This window comes from Morus notabilis, unplaced genomic scaffold, assembly GCF_000414095.1.
Source record: "Morus notabilis unplaced genomic scaffold, ASM41409v2 Scaffold338, whole genome shotgun sequence".
Taxonomy (NCBI): domain Eukaryota; kingdom Viridiplantae; phylum Streptophyta; class Magnoliopsida; order Rosales; family Moraceae; genus Morus; species Morus notabilis.
The window spans coordinates 358,979-379,770 of record NW_010358348.1 but is presented as its reverse complement, the minus strand read 5'-3'; the positions used below and the strand labels follow the sequence as shown (position 1 = coordinate 379,770).

Below are 20,792 nucleotides of genomic sequence, written 5' to 3'. Positions count from 1 at the left end.
ACTTCTTAGATAGTTGATGCTGACCTTGTCGTTGTGACTCATCCACTATGTTTGTTTCCTGGGAAAAGAGAGCTAAAACTAATAAGATGGTTATATCTTTATTTAAATGTTACTCTTGTGCAAGACACACTTTTGTCAATTATATTGCATTATGACTCGTGAGAAAATAAAGCCTTTTTTTTTTCCCCCTCGGCTGCCATTGAATTCGTTTCCCATGTATAAGTAGAACGGCTTACAATTTGTTGCAGAAATGTAAAATACGAGTTTTTGCTCTTAACCAAGTTAATTAATGTTCTTACGTGTTTTACGTCTGTTCAAAGAGGCTTTTTTGCAACATCTTTTAATCAACTTTATGGAATGAACGAAGCGACTTAGTTGATCTAATGAAAATATATTTGCAGTTGTCTTTTTACTTCTTCTTTTTTCTCCCTCAAAAAATAATATATATGACATACAGTTGTAGGCTAGTTTTTGGTGATAAGAATGAAGCGGGAGGGCACCGTGTACTGTGTTTGGAAATCAGCAATAGCAACTAGCAAGCTCTTCACGTCATCCCACATCCTTGCCTAGTGTAACTTGGCTTTTGGCCAAACTCAAGAAAAGGGATGATAAGGAATCAAATCAGAAATAATTTTTCTTTTTGGGCCGTTTGATATTTTTAAATTTTTAACATAAATCAAATCAAATTAAATTATTTATGAGCAGTTTGGACGGTTTAAAGTCCATTAGGTAACATTTTTAAAATGCTTTTATTTTTAGTGTGAAAATAAAAATAAGATTGTTTTAAAAATCGTTCTAAGACCGATTTTGAAATTATGTTTGGTTAATTTCTTAAGAGATTATTTTTAAGTATAATAAAAAAGTGAAATCTTGTTTGGTTATAATTATTAATTAATATATTATAACATTGTTGATAAGAATTAGAAAAATGAAAACAGAAAATGAAAAATAACTTTTAACCGTTTTCTAATTTCTTCAAAAAAATCATTCTCACTATTTTTTATTTTCGTTTTCATTTTTAAAACATTTATTAAACAAACACAGTTTGCATGTTGTTTTCATTTTCGTGTCTTAAAAGACGTAAAGAAATGTTTTAAAAAACAATCAAAAATTAATTCTAAACGCACCCTTAATTTGGACGTTTTTAGCTCAAAATTAAAAAAACTTTCAATAATTCACAAAAATTATAAACACAATTAATTGATAAAAATAAAAATAAGATTCAAGGTTACTACATTATTCAGAAATAACAAATATTTAAAAGTTTACTATTCAAAATTTTAATACAAACCGATAAAAATGTGGTAGGGTGTATTTTATAATTGTATAACCTCTATTATGACTAATAAAAATTAAAATAAAGAAAATATTTTAAAAATAAAAAATTATATATGTATATTTTTAGGCGGACTATTGGGCAGTTTGAGTGGTCTAAACTGAGAAAATGAGACAAATACCCCTTAAAAATGCATGCGTCAGAATTTCTACCATTTACTTTTGATTAGTAACCTTTTTAGTCAAATAATTATATTACCAAAAATGTATTAATTAAAAATTAAAAGTAAAAATCTAAACTCATATACTCTTAATCTTAAGAGTAAATTTTACAATTGTTTCGTCCACAAACCACTAACATTAAATAACCCAAAAAAAAAATTAGACTAAAAGCCCGACAAAACCGCCAAAAATTTAAAAATAACTAACGATTTAGTTGATTTAAACAGAGCAATTTTGTGGATTTTTTAACACCCTTGAAAAAGAAGCTATTACATAAGCATAATTTTAAGAGACAATTGCAAAAGGGGATTAGTTATAAAAATTTATTTTAAACTATAACCGTTAAATACTTTACCTCTCGAACATATTTTCCTCTCGAAGTATGAATTGTTTACGGTGTATAAGCTGGGGGCATTTTAGTAATATTGCGTGCTCTCGTAAAAAGATTAAAAAAAAAACAAAAACAAAAACCTCAGATCTGATTAAATCATATCTCCCCTAAGCTTCTCCCAGCAACTCCCCTCCCCCTTCCCAACGTCCAGCCACAAGGTGCTAATTCTTGAATTGGAAACGAGCTTCTTCGGGCGCCGCAAACAGCATCGGAGGTAGCCGGCAGGCAAGATCCACTCGGTTGCGAGACCCATCGATGGGCCGTGAGACCGGGTCGCGACTGATGGTGGGTTGCACCTTATTTGTTTGATGAAAATGGGGAGGGCAGGGGCGTCGTGGATTGGAGCTGCGGGGGAGGGGCGATGGGTTTGTGAGATTTACGATCTCTCCTTTTCTTGTAGAATGTGATATTATGCTGTGTTAAAAAAAATTTCCTCTCTTCAAAACAGAGGCGGCGATGGTTACGGAGGCCGCATAAATCCCGTGGACAAAAAATAAGAGTTTGTTTAGTTCATGAATTAAAATTATTTTTAATTTATATGTATTTTTTTAGAGAAAAAATACTATAATAAATTATGAACATAATTTAAATTAGAAAATGAATTTTCTAATCAAACGGACTATAATTATATGAATCGTTTTCGAATTATGTTTACCAAATGGACTATAATTATATGAATCGTTTTCGAATTATGTTTGGATTCCTAGAATGTAACTTGTTTGGCCTTTTTTTTTTTTTTTTTCCCCCTGAAGGAGTTTCTGATCATTCAATTTATCAAAATGGTAAAATTAAAAATTTAATAAATTTTGTTTTTGTTTTGTTTAATTCACTGTAAATATCAAATGAAAAATAAATTCCATTTTAAAGCTATGAATTAAGGGTGAGGGGTAAATGAGTAATTTTGCACTAAACTATTTAACACCAATGCCACAGGTGTCTATTCTGTTAGAAATCTTAGCTGAATGAGTTTTCTTTTAACAATTCAAACTTGGAAGAAAACGGCCGTTATATTTTAAAAATTAAGAGTTAAAAGTGCTATAAGTGTTATAATTTTAGGGAAAATTTTGTAATTAATTCATGAAAAAGCCACTGAGACATTATTGTTGCATTCGCATTACAGTTTCAGTTTTCACAGACTTATCTTCCCCCACTCAAATTGTTTTCTTTATTGGATTATAATTTGTTTCACTTTGAAGATTCTTTTTAGTTTGTGTGTGTGTGTGTGTTTTTTTTTAAATTTAAGTTAAACTGTTTATTAAATAAACTATAAAAATGAGTGAGTAAAAAATTAATACACTACAAAAATATAAAACTTGTTATATATATATATATATATATATGGACATTTTCTAGTATATTAGTGTAAGAGAAGATCCTTATGTAGAGATTCTCTGGTGCACCATATATTAAATAAATTCTTTATCTATTGCAATTATTTATCCAATACTTATCAATTTATTTACTTGATAAATTATCTCATGGAAGACGGCGTCATCGAGGGGCATATGGGGATTTTGAGGAGAAAAGAAAATCATGAATTTCGTTTCTTAAAACCTGCTGCAATTTACTAATTTATCCTTCAATTCTTGTTATTCTTTAAAATTTTCATCAAGAAAATTAGGGAATATGCCCTATAAAGTCTTAACGCACATGGGAAGCATAGAAATTTATGACTCAATTCTAAGAGAAGACACATAATTAAAGATGTAAATTGTAAGGCTCAAATTTCTTAATTTTCATGATATTTTATAATATTTTAGATCCCCTTAAAAAAAATAATAATTTGGAACATATATAAATTTTTACGCTTCCCTAGATTTTCCAATAAATATTCATCCAATTAATATAAATTCTAAGATCAAGCTGAATGGTGCAAAAACTAACGCGGGATATTAGATGTTATAGATTCGGTTTTCATGCTAATTATTTGTAAAACGTGCTTGATTATTTTTATTTTGTGTAATTTAACGTAAAGTATAGAATTAGAAAAATATGGCATTGCCTCTTTTCACGGAGTGATGAATATTTGTATACAAAACACATGATGAGATTGGATAGGTTTTCCAATCCTTCTTATTAAACTAGATAATTATCTACTTCCTAAAATTTAAATAAAGAGAAAATCTAATCTAGAAAATTAATTAAGATAAATACAAAAATAAATAAATACAATTCTTTATTCCGCTGTTCTAGGCTTGCACAATTTTCCTCCTCTGAATCAAATAAAGCGAGGAAAAAATGGTCGAAAAAGTTTATAGGAAGTGTGAATGGTAAGTTTGGACTTTTGATGGGTGCATTTGTACCTAAGTGGAAAAGGGTAGTTTTCATTGTCACTGGATTTTAAAAATACATTGATATTAACGTTAACTATTAACATTATTGATGATTTAGCGGGGATGAGAGTAACATGGTGGTTGCTGAAAGATACAGAAAAGCGAAAGAAAAGAATATAGAGCCTGCAAAATATTTTGCACTTGGCTCCTCTCACTTTCGTCCCTTTTTTTTTTGTTTGCAATTGTATGTATTGTGTTAGTTTGCGTCTGTTTTATATGTGTTAACAAAACACGATCGCTCTACAGGGACAACTTGTGAGAGATGAGACAGATTGCTTAACTGCTTCTCCATGATTTGCTTCTCCATCTCTCATCCACTGGCTTATTATATATAAATTACACTAAGTCCTACATAAAAGAAAACAAGAAGAAAGGAAATTAATTAGACAAGAAGTACTAAAGTGGAGAGAGATAATGTGTAAAATGGGGGAGAAAAAATCAAAATTTGAAGTGTGTGATTTTGGAGCTTGGACTATGAATGTTGTGAGTTCTGTGGGCATTATCATGGCCAACAAGTTGCTCATGAACCCCCAGGGCTTTGCTTTTGGTTTTGGTCAGTTCTCTGGCTCTTTTTTTTTTAAAATTTTTTAAATTTTTAAATTTTTTTTTCCTGATTGAACTTGTTACTCTTGAACTATATGCCAACTTTGTTTATCTTCTTTAATATGTTGGATTTTCACTTGAGAAATCCAAACAAGAATTCCTTTGTTCTTTTCATATGCTGCTCTTTTTGCAGGAGCTTTTCTCTGTATGCTTCATTCTCATAAACTAATTAAATTCTTGGAGCCTTTAAATAATGATTGGTTTGAAGAACCGCGCATCATTAGGCCTTTAATCCGAACCATAAACCGCAACTTTTGTGTTTTTCACTGTTGTTTTTTCTTTTTTTTTTTTTTTTTTTGGGGGATAGGAAGTAACTTTCCAAATCAAAAACCATTTATATAAGACAATCACCGTACTTTCAAATAAATTTCACCACAAATAGCATACATCCAGTTAATGTTGAGTTTTTTGTCTATAAATTACTTTCCTAAAATACTTGACAATGTCATCTTTTATGCAGCAACAACTTTGACTGGCTTCCACTTTTCAGCAACCTCCTTGGTTGGTTTAGTGTCAAACGCTGCTGGTTACTCCACATCAAAGCATGTCCCATTATGGGAACTCATTTGGTTTTCGATTGTCGCAAACACATCGATCGCAGGGATGAACTTCAGCCTCATGCTCAACTCTGTCGGATTTTACCAGGTTCATACACTCTTCAGCCACTCCTTTCTCCTATGAGGCTACTACTTTTTTTTTTCCCTCTTTTAAAGTAAGATGTGAATGCATTTGATGAATGTTTTCGTTGTTTTCTTCGGGTTTACTAGATATCAAGGCTAAGCATGATTCCTGTGGTGTGTATTATGGAGTGGATTCTCCACGGGAAACACTACTCAAGGGAAGTGAAAATGGCCGTGGCAATGGTAGTAATAGGTGTCGGAGTCTGTACGGTGACCGACGTCAAAGTTAACGCCAAAGGTTTTCTCTGTGCTTGTGTAGCAGTTTTCTCCACATCCTTGCAACAAATTGTGAGTAGTCTTTCCATTAGTCTCGGTCTTCTTATAGGCTCCGTTTGGAGCTTTTGCCTTTCACACAAAATTTTAAGCAGAATTGTGTTTGTTAAAATAACGTAAAAGTGATCGGCACACAAACACATTAAACTAAAAACAATGCACTTCTAAAGCAGTTTTGGATTGTGATTGACACAAAAACCAATAAAAGTATTTCTTAAGAGCGGAATCAATACCTGCAGGCTGATGTTTTTGTGCTTATTATCTTTTTGAGAACAGACAATAGGTTCCTTACAGAAGAAATACTCAATAGGCTCTTTTGAATTGTTGAGCAAGACAGCTCAAATTCAAGCTATTTTCCTTCTACTTTGCGGTCCATTCATCGATTACTGCTTGACCGGAAATTTCATATCAAGCTATAACCTTTCCATTGGAGCCGTTGTAAGTAGTCCTTAATTTTTTATTTTTTATTTTTTTATTTTTATTTTTATTTTTTTACAATTTTCTTTGCAGCTCATTTGACGATTTATAAATAAATTCTCAACCTTTGTCATCACCTATAATGTGCAGATTTTTATCCTACTCTCTTGCACTTTAGCGGTATTCTGCAACATCAGCCAATACCTCTGTATTGGGCGTTTCTCAGCTGTGTCCTTCCAGGTTTTAGGCCACATGAAAACTGTGTGTGTCCTATCAATGGGTTGGTCACTCTTTGATATGGAGATGGGTCTGAAAAACATACTTGGAATGGCGCTTGCCGTAATCGGCATGATCGTCTACAGTTGGGCTGTGGAGGCTGAGAAGCAAGCTGCTTCTGCCAAAATCTTTATTCCTTCAATGAAAGAAGAAAATATCAAGTTGCTAATTAGTGAGAGAAGTGAACAGAATTTGAGATCTTGAGTTCGGTGTGTCTAAAGCATAGGACTTCTAACTTTCTTTGGGCAAAAAAAGCATTTGATTTGCTCTTTTATACACTTTTTACATTTTTTTTTTGGACACATCAATAGCATGTTTACTTATTAGAGTGGAGAATCGGAATCAACACTATGTTTACTTATTCACTTTTATCTTAGGATGAGAGTGAAAATATGTGGATCCCACATCAATTTAGAGTTGAAAAATGAGATTGACAATCCTTCTATCTTACCGGATTGGCACTCCCAATATTGATAATAAAATTAAAATACGATTTTACTTTTAATTTTACCTACAAATTTATAAATAGAAAATTAAAAGTGTAAAATTGAAGATGCCCTTAAATTTTTTTTTTTATTTGTTGAATCCGTGGCTGATATATGAAAGGCCAAAGTATTGTCAATATTGCGTTTCATCACTAGATCATTTCAAAGATTCGTGCAGATCCATGCCATCTGGTCATATACATTAATGGGTAACTATATATATAAGCTAAGGATAGTTCAATGCATTTTGATCTCTACAATACTTATATTTCACTTTACATGTAGCTAGCTTTTCACTGAATTTCGGACCTTAGTTTTTTTATTTTTATTTTATTTTTTTATTATTTTTTTCTTACTAGTGCCATGGTCAAATTCTTTCTTACCATTAAAATGATAAGTAAGTAAATTTATAATAGTTTATTCTGATTTTTGGTACAAGTAAATACATGAATGAGATTGAGATTGATTCCGACTCCGATTCTTGAAACTTAAGTAAACAACTTATTCTGACTCCAATTCCTAACTCCGATTCATGTCCATCCAAATCATATCCACTCTGAATATGTCCACTCTGATTACGTGTAAGTGAACATGTCACAAACATACAGTAATTGCTTCCCTCTTCCAGGGCACTATCTAAATAACATGTGTTAATTTTTTTTAATAACAAATTACTTGTTTCTTTATAAGTTTACGCAAATATCAAAAGAAGGGTTTGGTGATGTTTTGCATAGTGTTAACAAAAACCCGAATCTCATAATTGAGATTCAATTAGAAAATATTAAACAACCACAAACATGTAAAAATTGGAATTGAAGTGAAGGAAGACACATACAGCGTGTTTGAAACCAATTTTGTTTTTATTTTTCATGTCTTTCAAGACAAAAAAATGAGATTGAAAGAGAAAATGTGTTTGGAGAAAAAAAAGTAAGAAAACTAAAAATAATTTCATTTTTTTGTTTAGTGTAAAACCACTTAGAAAATGAAAATTATTTAAAGTTATTTTTCATTTTTTGTTTCTATTTCTTTGGGCAGATGCCTTTTTTTTTTTTTTTTGAGTAGGTGAGTGAAAATTATATAACTAAATAGAGTTTTAGTTTTTTCTTAAATTGAAAATAATCTCTTAATAAAACTACCAAACGCATTTTCAGAAACGATTTTTGTCTAAAATTAAAAATGTTTTCATTACAGTTTCATATAAAAAATAAAATTATTTTAGAACTAATTCGAAACGCACTTTAGATTTTAGAGCATTTAACTCAACGAAGGCTTCATATAGTTGTTGAACTTTTCATTGATTATTTGGAACTACGCACTCAAACGTCTTATAGAAGAATGAAAGTATGAATCCGTGCTTGATCTTGCCATCCTCCTATTTTTGGAAGATTTTCGAGGTTAAAATTGCTCGACATGGTTCATTCCAAGTTTTCCATCCTTGGATTTCACGTGTTATTTAAGATTATATAAAGAGTGATGTGTTTGTTTAGAAGTAATTCTATTTATCTGGATAGATAAATCTTCACTTTCTTATAAAAAAATAACCTTACAAGGTCCCTTTTTTTATTCTTTATGAGAGAGTGAGGATATACGGCCGGTAATATGGGTCACAACACGATAATACGACATGAATTTTGCGGGTTAGGGTTGAGAAAAAAGAGGTTCGGGTCAGAATCGGGTCAACCTGAAATTGACACGAAAAACACGGGTCAATTTCAGGTTGGACCCGCCTAACCCGAACACGACACGAAACTCGTAAAAAACTAAAAAATACATATATTTTTCATTTCATATTTTAAATTTTATTATGAACTTGTGATATCATGATAGTTATACTCAAAATCTTATACTATTATTTGCTTAATTTCAATGGATGTTATTGTAATTTAGTGTGTTATGAATTTTAAGTTATTTTTAATATGTAAAAAATTAAATAAAAGTATACAATTTTCGTGTCAATTTCAGATTCACGGGTCAATTTCGTGTCACGGGTTATTTTCGGGTCTTATCGTGTCAACTCGTAAAGTGATCGTGTCGTGTTCGTGTTGCGGTTTTTAAAAAATTTCGTGTCACGGGTCGTGTTCGGGTTGACTGCAAATTTAAAAAAAAAATAATCAAAACATGACACGTGACACGAATTGCCACCCATAGATATACCTATGTGTTATATAACATTTTTTTTTTGCTCAATGAGCAATATCATCCTATTCTTTAGTTGAAATATTGATTTGAATGTTTTGTTTACGATAATAGATAATTTGTATCCATCTTTGGCATATTGGTTTAAGTTGAATGTAAGAAAGTATTTTTCATAAGGGAAAAAGTATATTTGAGGAGAGGAAATTAAAAAAAATGGAAATTATAAAAATAATATAATATGGATTTGTTAGTTAATTTCTATTTTTTTCTTAAAAAAAAAAAACATTATCCGTTGCTGGTACGGTTTTCAGTTGGATAGTACGTGATTGGCCGAGAAGATAATGGCGGCAATGGAATTTGCATGGCAACTCCCGAACTCGCAGCTCTCTATCCCTTACTCCACCAAATCTTCTCAAATTCTTCACCGATCATCGTCTTCTTCAACCTCCAAAAGAAACTCACTCTTCGTCTCTTATTCTTCTTCAACCTCAAAAAATGGTAGAAGTAGAACTAGTCTTGGAAATAGTAGCTCTATCAAACTCCAAATTCTTCTAAGGCCTCCTTTTGCTCTCTCTCAGAGTCGCCAATCCCAATCTTCCGTCCTCAAAGAAGAAGAAAATGGCGAACAAGGAGAAGAACAAGAACAAGACGATGAAGGTTTGTCCAATGACAATGGCCAAGGGAATTCCACGGTTATATTGTCGTCGTGCTTAATCGGTCTTCTCACCGGCATCGGCGTCGTTCTCTTCAACAATGGAGTACTGCATTAGCCCTAATATGCTCTAGTTCATCAACAATTTTTTTTTGTGAGTTCATCGATTTTTGTTGTTTTGCATTAGGTGCACGAGATTCGAGACCTGTTCTGGGACGGGATTCCGTACAGAGGCGCGTCATGGCTGAGGGAGGAGCCGATTGGGGAAATCTGGAAGCGAGTGATTCTGGTTCCGGCTTCTGGAGGTCTGATCGTCGGCTTCATCAACGTGCTCCAAAGTGCTCTAGAAGATGATAACGACGATGATTCGGAGAAAATCAATGGCGGCCGATTTGGAGGTAGTGGAGCTCGGAATTCGATTCTCGACGGACTCCGTGCTGCGTCGCGTCCATTCCTCAAAGCAGTCGCTGCCTGCGTCACTCTCGGCACGGGGAATTCGTTGGGGCCTGAAGGTCCCAGCGTTGAAATAGGCACCTCCATAGCCAAGGGCGTCAACACTCTCTTAGATAAAACCTCGAGCAGAAAGCTTTCCCTTGTCGCCGCGGGATCAGCCGCTGGAATTGCCTCTGGTTTGTACTTCAAATAACTTAATGTGCTTAGCATTTTGGTTACTATCTTTTAATGTGCTTTGTTTATTCGTTGGGGCCTGAAGGTCCCAGCGTTGAAATAGGCACCTCCATAGCCAAGGGCGTCAACACTCTCTTAGATAAAACCTCGAGCAGAAAGCTTTCCCTTGTCGCCGCGGGATCAGCCGCTGGAATTGCCTCTGGTTTGTACTTCAAATAACTTAATGTGCTTAGCATTTTGGTTACTATCTTTTAATGTGCTTTGTTTTTTTTTTTTTTTTTTTTTTTTTTGACAGGGTTCAATGCTGCTGTAGCTGGTTGTTTCTTTGCGGTGGAGTCAGTCTTGTGGCCATCACCGTCGGACCCTTCATCCATGACGCTTACCAATACCACTTCTATGGTTATACTTAGTGCAGTTGTAGGTTCCGTAGTTTCTGAAGTTGGTATGGGTTCTGAACCAGCGTTTAAGGTCCCAGAGTATGACTTCCGCTCACCTACTGGTAAACCACTTGTATCTGGCTGTTTATGGTCAGACATATATGCATGTTAGACACATACTTGTTATGGTCCGTTTGGTTCAAACGTAAGTCAGTGATTTTAATTCATTGGTGGGAACTTTGTGAGTAAAGAAATTTTTTAATTCAAATTCTTTATGAGATGAACACTAGCAGAATCAAAATCATGGGTTCAAATATGATTAAGAATCTGTTTTAGAAGATTTCCTCAAAGGACTGTGCCTCTGCTAGGTCATTTTAGTTAACTTTGCTGTAAACTTGACTTGCCATTGCTTCTGTTCGAGGTCGAATATTTTTGTTTGAAATGTTTTATTTCACTGAACATCCCGAGGCTCCCTGTCGTCTATGTGCTCTAAGCAAAATGTTTGAAGCTTTCGTATAAAAGATAAAGATTTTTATTTTTTTGGCTGAATGTAGAAAGGTAAGGCTTTGCTTATGAGAGCTCTTCCACTCCCTTTCAGAGCTTCCGCTATATCTACTTCTGGGACTACTGTGTGGTTTGGTCTCATTAGCACTATCTAAGTGCACATCGTACTTGGTGGCAACTGTTGATGATATTCACAAGAACACTGGTGTACCAAAGGCTTCGTTTCCTCTACTGGGTGGCTTAGCTGTTGGCTTGATAGCATTGGCGTACCCTGAAATTCTGTATTGGGGTTTTGAGAATGTTGATATTTTGTTGGAGTCTCGCCCATTTGTGAAAGGCCTCTCAGCTGATCTATTGCTTCAGTTGGTAGCAGTGAAGATATTAACAACCTCTTTGTGTCGTGCCTCTGGATTAGTGGGAGGCTACTATGCTCCATCCCTCTTTATTGGTGCCGCAACGGGAATGGCATATGGGAAGATCATCTGCTTTGCAGTTGCTCAGCCCAATCCTATTATCGATCTCTCCATCTTGGAAGTCGCAACACCACAAGCATACGGCCTGGTATTGTTCTAGGCCACTTTATACCAGCGATATATGAGTGTGCTTCGAAGAGTTGAATACGCCATTGGTATTTATGGTTTATCCACAATGTATTTCTCTTTTGATATTCCTCAGAACAGAAATCACATTTGAGGTTGGAAGGAATTGGCTCTTTTCATGCTGAAAAGGTATTAAAATTTCCATTATCCTCGGGTACAGAAACCTCTTTAAGGAAGTACATTTTTGTGCCTCCTTAATTTTTCCCCTTTTCTTTTCTTTTGTTTTGACGGCGTCGGTCATTTTAACCAAAAGCAATAAGAAAAGAGAAACATAAGAAAGAACAGGTGATGGAGAATCTCAACTGTGATTTCTGTCGAGGCAAGTTTTGAAATATGCACAAACATGCCTTGTACATACATAGATTAATCGTGTAGAAAGAATTGATCCTTTTTACGGTAGCAAAGTAGCCTTTTTGTAGTTTGGTGTCCTAAATCTAGCATCAACGTTCAGAACCAGGTTGTGGCTAATCATACAGAGTCTCCATTTGCAGGTAGGGATGGCTGCTACTCTTGCAGGTGTATGTCAGGTACCTCTTACCGCAGTTCTGCTGCTCTTTGAACTGACACAGGATTATCGGATTGTTCTGCCATTACTAGGAGCTGTGGGGTTGTCTTCATGGGTTACATCTGGACAGATGAGGAGAAGAGAGGCAAAGAGTAAAAAGAAACTGAAACAGGGAAAAACTCGCGAAATTCAACAACCTGACATGCTTCCCTCCGGTGCAAGTGGACTACCTTTAAATTATGCTCCAACAGAAAAGAAGTCAAATATGAGTGACCTTTGTGAAATTGAAAGCTCACTCTGTATAGATGAGTCTGATGCTGAAACGGAAGATTTAGGAAAGAAAATACTCGTTTCAGAAGCCATGAGGACCAGATATGTGACTGTTCTGATGAACACGATGCTTACTGAAGCATTGAATCTTATGCTTACTGAAAAGCAGCCTTGTGCTATGATTGTTGATCACGATAATATTTTAATTGGTTTGCTTACACTCAGCGACATTGAAGAATTCAGTAAATATACAAAATCTAGAAGCAGAAGATCCGAGGTTAGACACCTTTCTTTCAGTTTCCCCACTTATTTAAGTGTTGCCACTATTTAAAATGCCTATTACCAAGTGAATTTAAACTAATTGGCAACTTATTTTGCAGGAGCTTTTGGTTTCTGAAATGTGTTCATTAGATGGTGAAAAATGTAGGATACCATGGGCTGCAACGCCCAGTATGGATCTACTTTCTGTCAACATAATCATGAATAGGCGTGGCTTGAATCAAGTTCCTGTGGTCAGAGAGCAATTTGAAGATCACCGAGGGCACCTAGTTGGCCTTTTAGATAGAGAATGCATCAGTCTAACCCGCAGGTTAGTTTGTGACATTTTACTCCTCAAGTAACAATCTAGTACTGACTTTCTTCACTCCGCTTTGCCCAAAACTTTTCATATTGTTCTTTTTACCCCCAAAGAATCTAGTCCCCCCCTGTAATGAATATGGATATTACTTAACCAAATGAAAAAAGAAAAAGGAACAAGAATTTAGAGCCAGAAGTAGGACGGTTGGATATTAAATCTCTAGTCTAGAACGGACTTTGGTTTTGCAAATCAATAATGGAGGGCTGTGTCATTTAATAAATTCACATGAACACTTAATAAGCTGATATGTTTGTGTCATGTGTTTGTTGATTTTTTTTTTTGGTGGATGCAGAGCTCTAGCAACGAAAGAGTCCCTGTGCTAGCTAACATTGCAAACCAGAAGGGTCAATTTGTTAAGATCATCGGAATACCGGACGCGCTGAGTTTTGGTGATAGTTTCTCAACCTTGTGTAGCTAAGCTCAATTTGATAAAATCATCAGAACAGTTGGCTGTTGAGTTTTGCTGATACCTTCTCAACCTTGCTTACCTAACTCTTGCCTTCAAAGGTCTAGATCAACGCTGCCAGAGGTTCCCGTTTTGCATTTGATCTCGAAAAAACATTGGGATCCTAACACTAGTTGGTCTCTACAGAACTGGAAGATAAGTCTTTCCAACCTTTTTTAAGAGTAGCCTTGGCAACTCTGCCACATACAGTTGATGGATACAGGATTCATGAGAAGTCACACAAGGGTATATATTGGTGGAAACTTTGGCATGTCGGATATACTACTTCGGCTCGTCGAATATTTTCTATTTTTATTGGGTTGGGGCTGATATTTCTGGGTTCTTTTGTTGGTCCAGCTCTGTTATATTCTTCTTTTTGTTTATAATTTGTTTATTTGCTTCTTAAAAAAGAAAAGTTCAATTGCAAAATTATGGATGAATATAAAGTCTATATGAACATGTTTCATTCTCGTGATAAAAGGAAATTGTTTTCCTTTGAAAAGTTTGCTGTCATGGAAAAGCGAGATGCCGCTTGTCGTTTATGTTGGAATAAGATTATGTTATTTTTCTGTCATCTAATTTGTACAAAACAGGATGTTAGTTTAAAATGCGTCGTTGTTTCACGACATTACGCTTTTAACATAAAACGAAGACGTCATTTATGTTTAGAAGTCCGCAATCTTTTTTAGGGAAAAACAATTTTTTTGCTTAAAATTTTACTTGCGTCATTTCTGTCGTTTAAGGATTTCAACGTGTCGTTCGCTATTTAGAACGTGCTGTTGTGGAAACGACATGTAGTTTCTTCAGTTCACAAGCCCGCTTGTTATCGTTCATCCCAAGCTACATGTCGTTCAATTAGAAAGAGATTGGTGTCAAATGTTAATTAATGCAGACATGTCGTTTACTATAATGGAGTTTTCGGTGGGCTTCATACGGAAATGTCGTTTAGTTGAAAGGAGTTCATTGTCAGTTTCAGAGGACATGTCTTTTATAAATTAATCTACAAATTCTCTGAAAAACAGTGGACATGTCATTTATAATTTATAATCTACAAATTCTCTCTACTGCTGAATAACATGTCGTTTGTTTAATTAAGATTGTTGTCGTTTTTGTCAAAACACGGCATTCCCCTCGTCAAGTAAAGTTTTTCCTTTATATATGATATAAGGACGTGCCGTCAAAAAGATCGCACTTGTTTATGCCAAGAAAAAATGTCGTTCCTAAAAGCAATTGCTTAAAGAGACGGCTGAATTCGCCTCATATTACACAGTCGCACACAACAATGATAATATTTACATAATATTCGAGTCAGGAAAAAAGGTCAGAAGTTTCATTGAAGAGCACATAGGGCTTTCTATATTATCAAAATCTCTGGAACAAAACAAACATGACACAAAACTCTTCCGTGAAGTAGAAATAAATCAGTCTAGATTAAACCTTTTGAAATCTGGATCAAATTTTTCATAAATTGGAGTTCAACTCGAACGTTTAAGCCCCCCCACTATTTACCCGTTCTCAACTCATTCAACGAGTGTTCGAAAATGATACTAAATTACTAATAAATACAACAAATAACTCTGCACAGAAACATAAAGAGTTAGATTTTGTAGGCTGTGGCTCTAGAGTTGCATCTGGTCAGTTGGCTTGTTCATGGTCTCCTGCTCGGTTTTCACACTTGGTTCATCTATTGAAACAGAACCCACATCTAAAGCCTGAAAATATTGATTGTTGACAAAGAACTGTTAATATGAAAGAATTATAAAGATTATGCGCGTTTAATATGGCATTCTGATGAGTAGAATTTCACCTTTGTAAATGTAGCATCATCTCCTGTAGTATCATAGCCTTTAGCATTCTCTGCACTTCCTTTCTGAATCTCCTGAAGGATGGGAACGTAGGACCAAAATAATGATAAGAATTATCGAGGCAAATGAACGTAAGAAGAGGACCTATAAGGTCTTGTTCAAAATAGAAAATACCAGCTAGGTGTATACGAGTAGTTTAATATATAGATTAAAGGTATTAGCGAGATGTCATTTGATGTTATCTCCTCCCAAACTCCAAATTATGGTTGTCTAGGTAAAACATTTTAGGAGATATATAATACCTCAAGTTATGCCATATAAAATGGTTAAGTTCTCCACTACTAGCTGCAATGGTGAATATGGCCATAAATTTAATGCATTATAGCATGCTTCATCTTAGTAATCCAAAACTTATAACCGTATATTCTCCTTTCTCGAACTAATTTAAATGCAATCCTCGATATCTAAGGCCATCCTCACAAATTAAACTGAATAAGACGATAATACAATGATAATTGCTAAGACAAGAAAGAAAACATTTTAATATGTTGTAGTCATAACTTTGAAATGCTGAGAGTATAAGATAAGTCTCTGAATGTACTCATTAAAAAGAGCATACCTGATCTTTAGGCTCAGTTTCAACTAATTCCCTCTTTACTCTGCTTGGTAAAGTCTTCCTGTATAAACAGTCAGTCAGTAAATTGCAAAGAGGTAAACAACGATGAAAAAGAGCTATAAGACAAATAAACTACCGCTCATCATCAATGTCCATGTCAGAGTCCGGGTCATATCTCTCATCTGGGTCTTCTTGATCTTCATCTGCCTGAACATTATCAAACAGCACGAAATCAGATTTGAAGTTTTTGTTCTTGATCAGCATTAACTCAGGAACAAAGGCATCTAGAAGATATATAGTTCTCCAGATGCAAGTTTACTAGACACAGTCAGAAGAAAACTTGATTCTCATAGCTATATATAATGAGAGAGAACCAAGAACATCATCGTGCAAAAATAAAATGAGCATTCAATATTATATGTAAAAACGTCCCTCCACCCTCCAGTGAAAAATAGCTGCAGAAACATACCTCTGGAAGTTCAGTTTCAGGAGGTCTTTCCTGAAATTGGACACTTGGTGCATGCTGAAGCTTGCAAAGATAATCAAGAAGCTTAGATTTTATATTTTCCAGTGATAGTTGTGAATTCTTGTTTTCCATGTTACTAGGGGCGACATGAAGAGTATACTCTGGACCAAAATACTCGTAGTACTCATGTTGAGGCATTCTGTCCTCAATTTCTACTCCAAGAGCAACTCCTGTCTGCAAGGCACAAGTACATCACATATTAGCACTAACAAGACAAAAATCTCCCCATGTGGAAGTGAATAACAATAAATCAAACCCAATGTCATTAACCACTGAAACTTACTACACTTCCACGAGATTAAAATGGCAAATGGAAGCAAGAATTATACCTCATAGCACCAGCACCGGGCAACATTCCTGATGGTATAGCCGCCACCACCTAGAAGTAATAGTGGGACATTGAACGATCTCATATACTTGACACACTGAGCATGGCCTCTGATCGAAAGATTGAAGCATCCCAATCTGTCCCCGGATAAAGAATCCGCACCACACTGGAGAACCACAGCACCAGGCTTAAAGACCTCCATCACTTTCTTCATGATTGGCTCGAACAAGAAATGGTAGCTCTCATCATCAATTCCATCATCAAGTGGAACATTAAGGGAGTAATATTTTCCTTTCCCATATCCAATATCATCTATGTCCCCAGTACCGGGAAAATAATCTCCAAACTTGTGGAATGAAACCGTCATGACCCTATCAGTTGTGTAGAAGGCCTCCTCCACACCATCTCCATGGTGGATATCGATATCCACATACAAAACACGCTGCAAAAGATTAAACATAAGATGAAGCATTTTTTCTACCAAGAAAGATCACCTAAAGCCAAACTATACTATACCCACATAACGAGACCAAATTCCAAGGCGAGACTTCATTATAATATTAGGGTTCTTAACCAAAATCTATCTCAAAAGTCAAACAGACACAGACAATATTCATTGTGCAAAAACTGCTGTAATATGCAACAACTCAGGCTACCCAGAAACATAATTGCTCTTAGGAATTTTATTTTTAACTTTTTTTTCCAAATTACTTAACAAGGCACTAAAAGAACATAAATCTCATCACAAAAGAACATAAATCTCATCACAAAAGAACAACCAAACACAAACAAAGAAAAAAAAAATTAGGGCAATTGAAAAACACAAACAAACAAAAAATCAAACCTCGTGCTGCTTAAGGAGTTCCAAGATCGCCAACACGATGTCGTTGACATAGCAAAACCCAGAGGCCTCGCACTTCTTGGCGTGGTGGAGCCCACCGGCCCAGTTGATGGCGATATCGTGGCCGTGATTCAACTTCACCGCGCCGCCGACAGAGCCGCCGGCGTAAGTCTGACAAAAGGAGTAAAGACCGTCAAAGACAGGGCAGTCCTCGCCAACATTGAAGCGCTTGAGCTGGCGGAGCAGGTCCTGCTGGGTCTCGGGCGTGATGCTGCGGAGAAAGTTGACGTAGTCGTCGGCGTGGAAGCGGCAGAGGTCCTTGTCCCTGGCCGGGAAGGGCTTGTGGACCTGCATGTGCTGAAGAAGGCCGTAGTGGGCGAGAAGGGCGTGGGTCATTCGGATTCTGTGGGGCTTCATCGGATGGCCCTGCCCGTAATAGTAATTCCCGACCTCCGGGTCGTAGAAGTAGCACACTTTCCTCTTCACGCCGTCGGCTCCCGACGGCAGCGAGTTTCCTCCAGTATCCATTGAAGCCAAAACACGAGAATTCACCGGCGGATTTCGGAACTCCGACAATCTCCAAATTGGGGATTTCGGAAGAGAAAATAACCCTAACTTACCGTCTGATTCAGTCTTCTCTTGCGATGAGAATCTGGTGTTTAGTTTTAGAGGAAGACTCGCGATTTTGGAAAATGAGCACAACTATTCGATATATATACACAAAAATAACCTGAGGTATTTTCGACTATGAATCTAATTCGTGTTTAATTCTAATATCCAAGTATTATTAGATAAGTTGAAATAAATAAATATGCGTTTTTACTATTTTGGTCCCTCGCGTTTGGACAAAATTATATTTTGGTACTTCATTATTTTGAAAATATTCAAATATTTCTTATAATTTTTTTAAAATATCATTCCAGTATCTTCTTAGACAATAAAATAGCCAATTTGTAAAATATCATTCTAGTAGCTTCTTAGACCATAAAATAACCAATTTTTTTGTTAAATAAAATTAATAAAGCACAAGTTTATAATACAAAAATAAAAGAAAAGACAAATAAAAAAAATGAAAAAACTCAATCTCTGTTGGTATCATTAGGCTCTGATTTTTTTTCCCCATTTTTTTTTTATCATCTATGCCATCTTCCTTTCCCAAAAACACAATACTTGCTTAAGATCGGTTCGTCTAATGACATAACGGGTTTGGAGAGAGATTGCGGGTTCGTTTCGTGTTGTATAAAAAATAAAAAGAAAAAACACATAGTTACTTTCTCCAACTATCAAACTTCATTTCTTTTCTATAGTTTGTTCTCTACTGATAGGAAATGTCGTTTCAAGTACAGTCTGTTGGAAAAAATACACCGTTATACCCATACAGTAAAAAAATAAACTTAAATAAAATAATAGAAAAAATAGAGAAGATTAAGATATAAGTGGTTCGAAAAAATTTTCTACGTTCACGGAAGAAGGAGAAAATTCATTAATAGTTTTAGAATTACACACTCATACAACTTTGTCACATTCTCTCTCTACTCAAAATCCTTACGCCATTGTCTATCTCTCTCCTCACTTTTCTCACCATCTTAGTTGAGGAACATGTCTAACGTTTGTTAATTTCCTCATAACACCATCAAATAACTTCACCTTAACAGTACGTATTATAACAACTTTAGCACTAGAATTATTGGCCATCAACAAAGTACCGACATCATAGGTCTTATAAGAACCAACCCACTCCTTATATGACACATATAAAATGAGCATCTAGAATCCAAGATCCAAGAGTCAAAAATATTTTCATCAACAATAACAGAATACACATCATCTTTATCGTTATACATATCACCAACAACATTTACAGAATCTGAAGTCTCTTGAGTTTTTTGTTTTCTCTTTTCTTCAAGGTGCTTTGTCAGTTCGTCAGAGTTTCTCCTAATATGTTCCATTCTTATGACAGTAGTAGCACTCAATATCCTTTCTTGGTCGGCATTAGGAACAATCATCTCTTTTATCATAACATTTCCCTCGTGACTTGCTCTTGCCCCTATTCGAATCTGACTGTGCCACTAAAACTTGTTCAGTATGAGACTTACTACTTGGCTTCTTCATATTTGTAGTCTCTAACATAGCAATCGACACCTCATTCACAGTTAACGTCATCTTTTCAACTAAAAATATAGTCACCAAAGTCTCATATGATTTTAGTAAGGAAGCTAACAAAATTACTGATTTAACTTCCTCATCAAATTTGACCTCTACACTTAACAATTGAGTTATGCATTATTAAAATTATTTATATGATCCCTAATATCAGTTTTCTCATCCATATTCAACTCATATAATTGTTTCTTCAAATATCATATATTTGTTAGGGATTTAACATATAAACTTTTTCTAATTTTTTTCATAACTCAGAAGGAGATGTTTTATTCATAACACTATATTTAGTTCATGAGTCAAACTTAAACGAATTGTGCTTACCGCTCTAGCTTTCAATTCTTCTCAATTCTCATCTTTCATATTTTTTGGCTTCTTTCCTTGAAGTGCTTTCAGTAATCCCTGCTGAATTAGAACATATTTCATTGTACTCTGTCATATACTGAAATTACTCTTTCCATCAAACCGCTTAATCTGCTCAAACTTTATTCCGGGCATCATCTTGACCTCATTTTTTTTCTTTTAATCTTCACTACAGCTCTGATACCAATTGTTAAGAAAAACACATCCCTATACCCATACAGCAGAAAAATAAACTGAAACAAAATAACGGAAAAATAGAGAAGATAAAGATTTAAGAGGTTTAGAATAATTTTTTACGTCCACGGAAGAGAGAGAAAAATTCAATAACAATTTTAGAATTACACTCATACAACTTTCTCACATTCTCTCTTTACCCAAAACTTCTTACACCATTACCTATCTCTCTCCTCACTTTTCTCTCTTTCTCTAAAAAAAGAGACACTCTT

General features: G+C 35.0%; 3 protein-coding genes across 3 annotated transcripts; 2 read left to right on the top strand and 1 right to left on the bottom strand.

Annotated features, from left to right (window-relative positions):
- The first annotated feature begins 4,635 nt into the window (after positions 1 to 4,635).
- LOC21396933 (UDP-rhamnose/UDP-galactose transporter 1) lies at positions 4,636 to 6,674 on the top strand. Its single transcript, XM_010092443.2, has 5 exons — positions 4,636 to 4,774; positions 5,285 to 5,469; positions 5,592 to 5,792; positions 6,054 to 6,215; positions 6,345 to 6,674. The coding sequence occupies exons 1-5, from the start codon at positions 4,636 to 4,638 to the stop codon at positions 6,672 to 6,674; spliced, it is 1,017 nt and encodes a 338-aa protein (XP_010090745.2).
- Positions 6,675 to 9,382: 2,708 nt separating this feature from the next.
- LOC21396932 (chloride channel protein CLC-e) lies at positions 9,383 to 14,216 on the top strand. Its single transcript, XM_024161907.1, has 7 exons — positions 9,383 to 9,849; positions 9,931 to 10,372; positions 10,666 to 10,869; positions 11,346 to 11,812; positions 12,342 to 12,902; positions 13,006 to 13,214; positions 13,555 to 14,216. The coding sequence occupies exons 1-7, from the start codon at positions 9,433 to 9,435 to the stop codon at positions 13,583 to 13,585; spliced, it is 2,331 nt and encodes a 776-aa protein (XP_024017675.1). The 5' UTR covers positions 9,383 to 9,432; the 3' UTR covers positions 13,586 to 14,216.
- Positions 14,217 to 15,000: 784 nt separating this feature from the next.
- On the bottom strand, positions 15,001 to 18,567 carry LOC21396931 (histone deacetylase 19). The gene is made up of 7 exons (XM_024161884.1): positions 17,827 to 18,567; positions 16,984 to 17,424; positions 16,598 to 16,828; positions 16,265 to 16,335; positions 16,132 to 16,189; positions 15,515 to 15,586; positions 15,001 to 15,419 (listed from the first exon to the last, which is right to left on the bottom strand). The coding sequence occupies exons 1-7, from the start codon at positions 18,349 to 18,351 to the stop codon at positions 15,327 to 15,329; spliced, it is 1,491 nt and encodes a 496-aa protein (XP_024017652.1). The 5' UTR covers positions 18,352 to 18,567; the 3' UTR covers positions 15,001 to 15,326.
- Between the last annotated feature and the right edge of the window lie 2,225 nt (positions 18,568 to 20,792).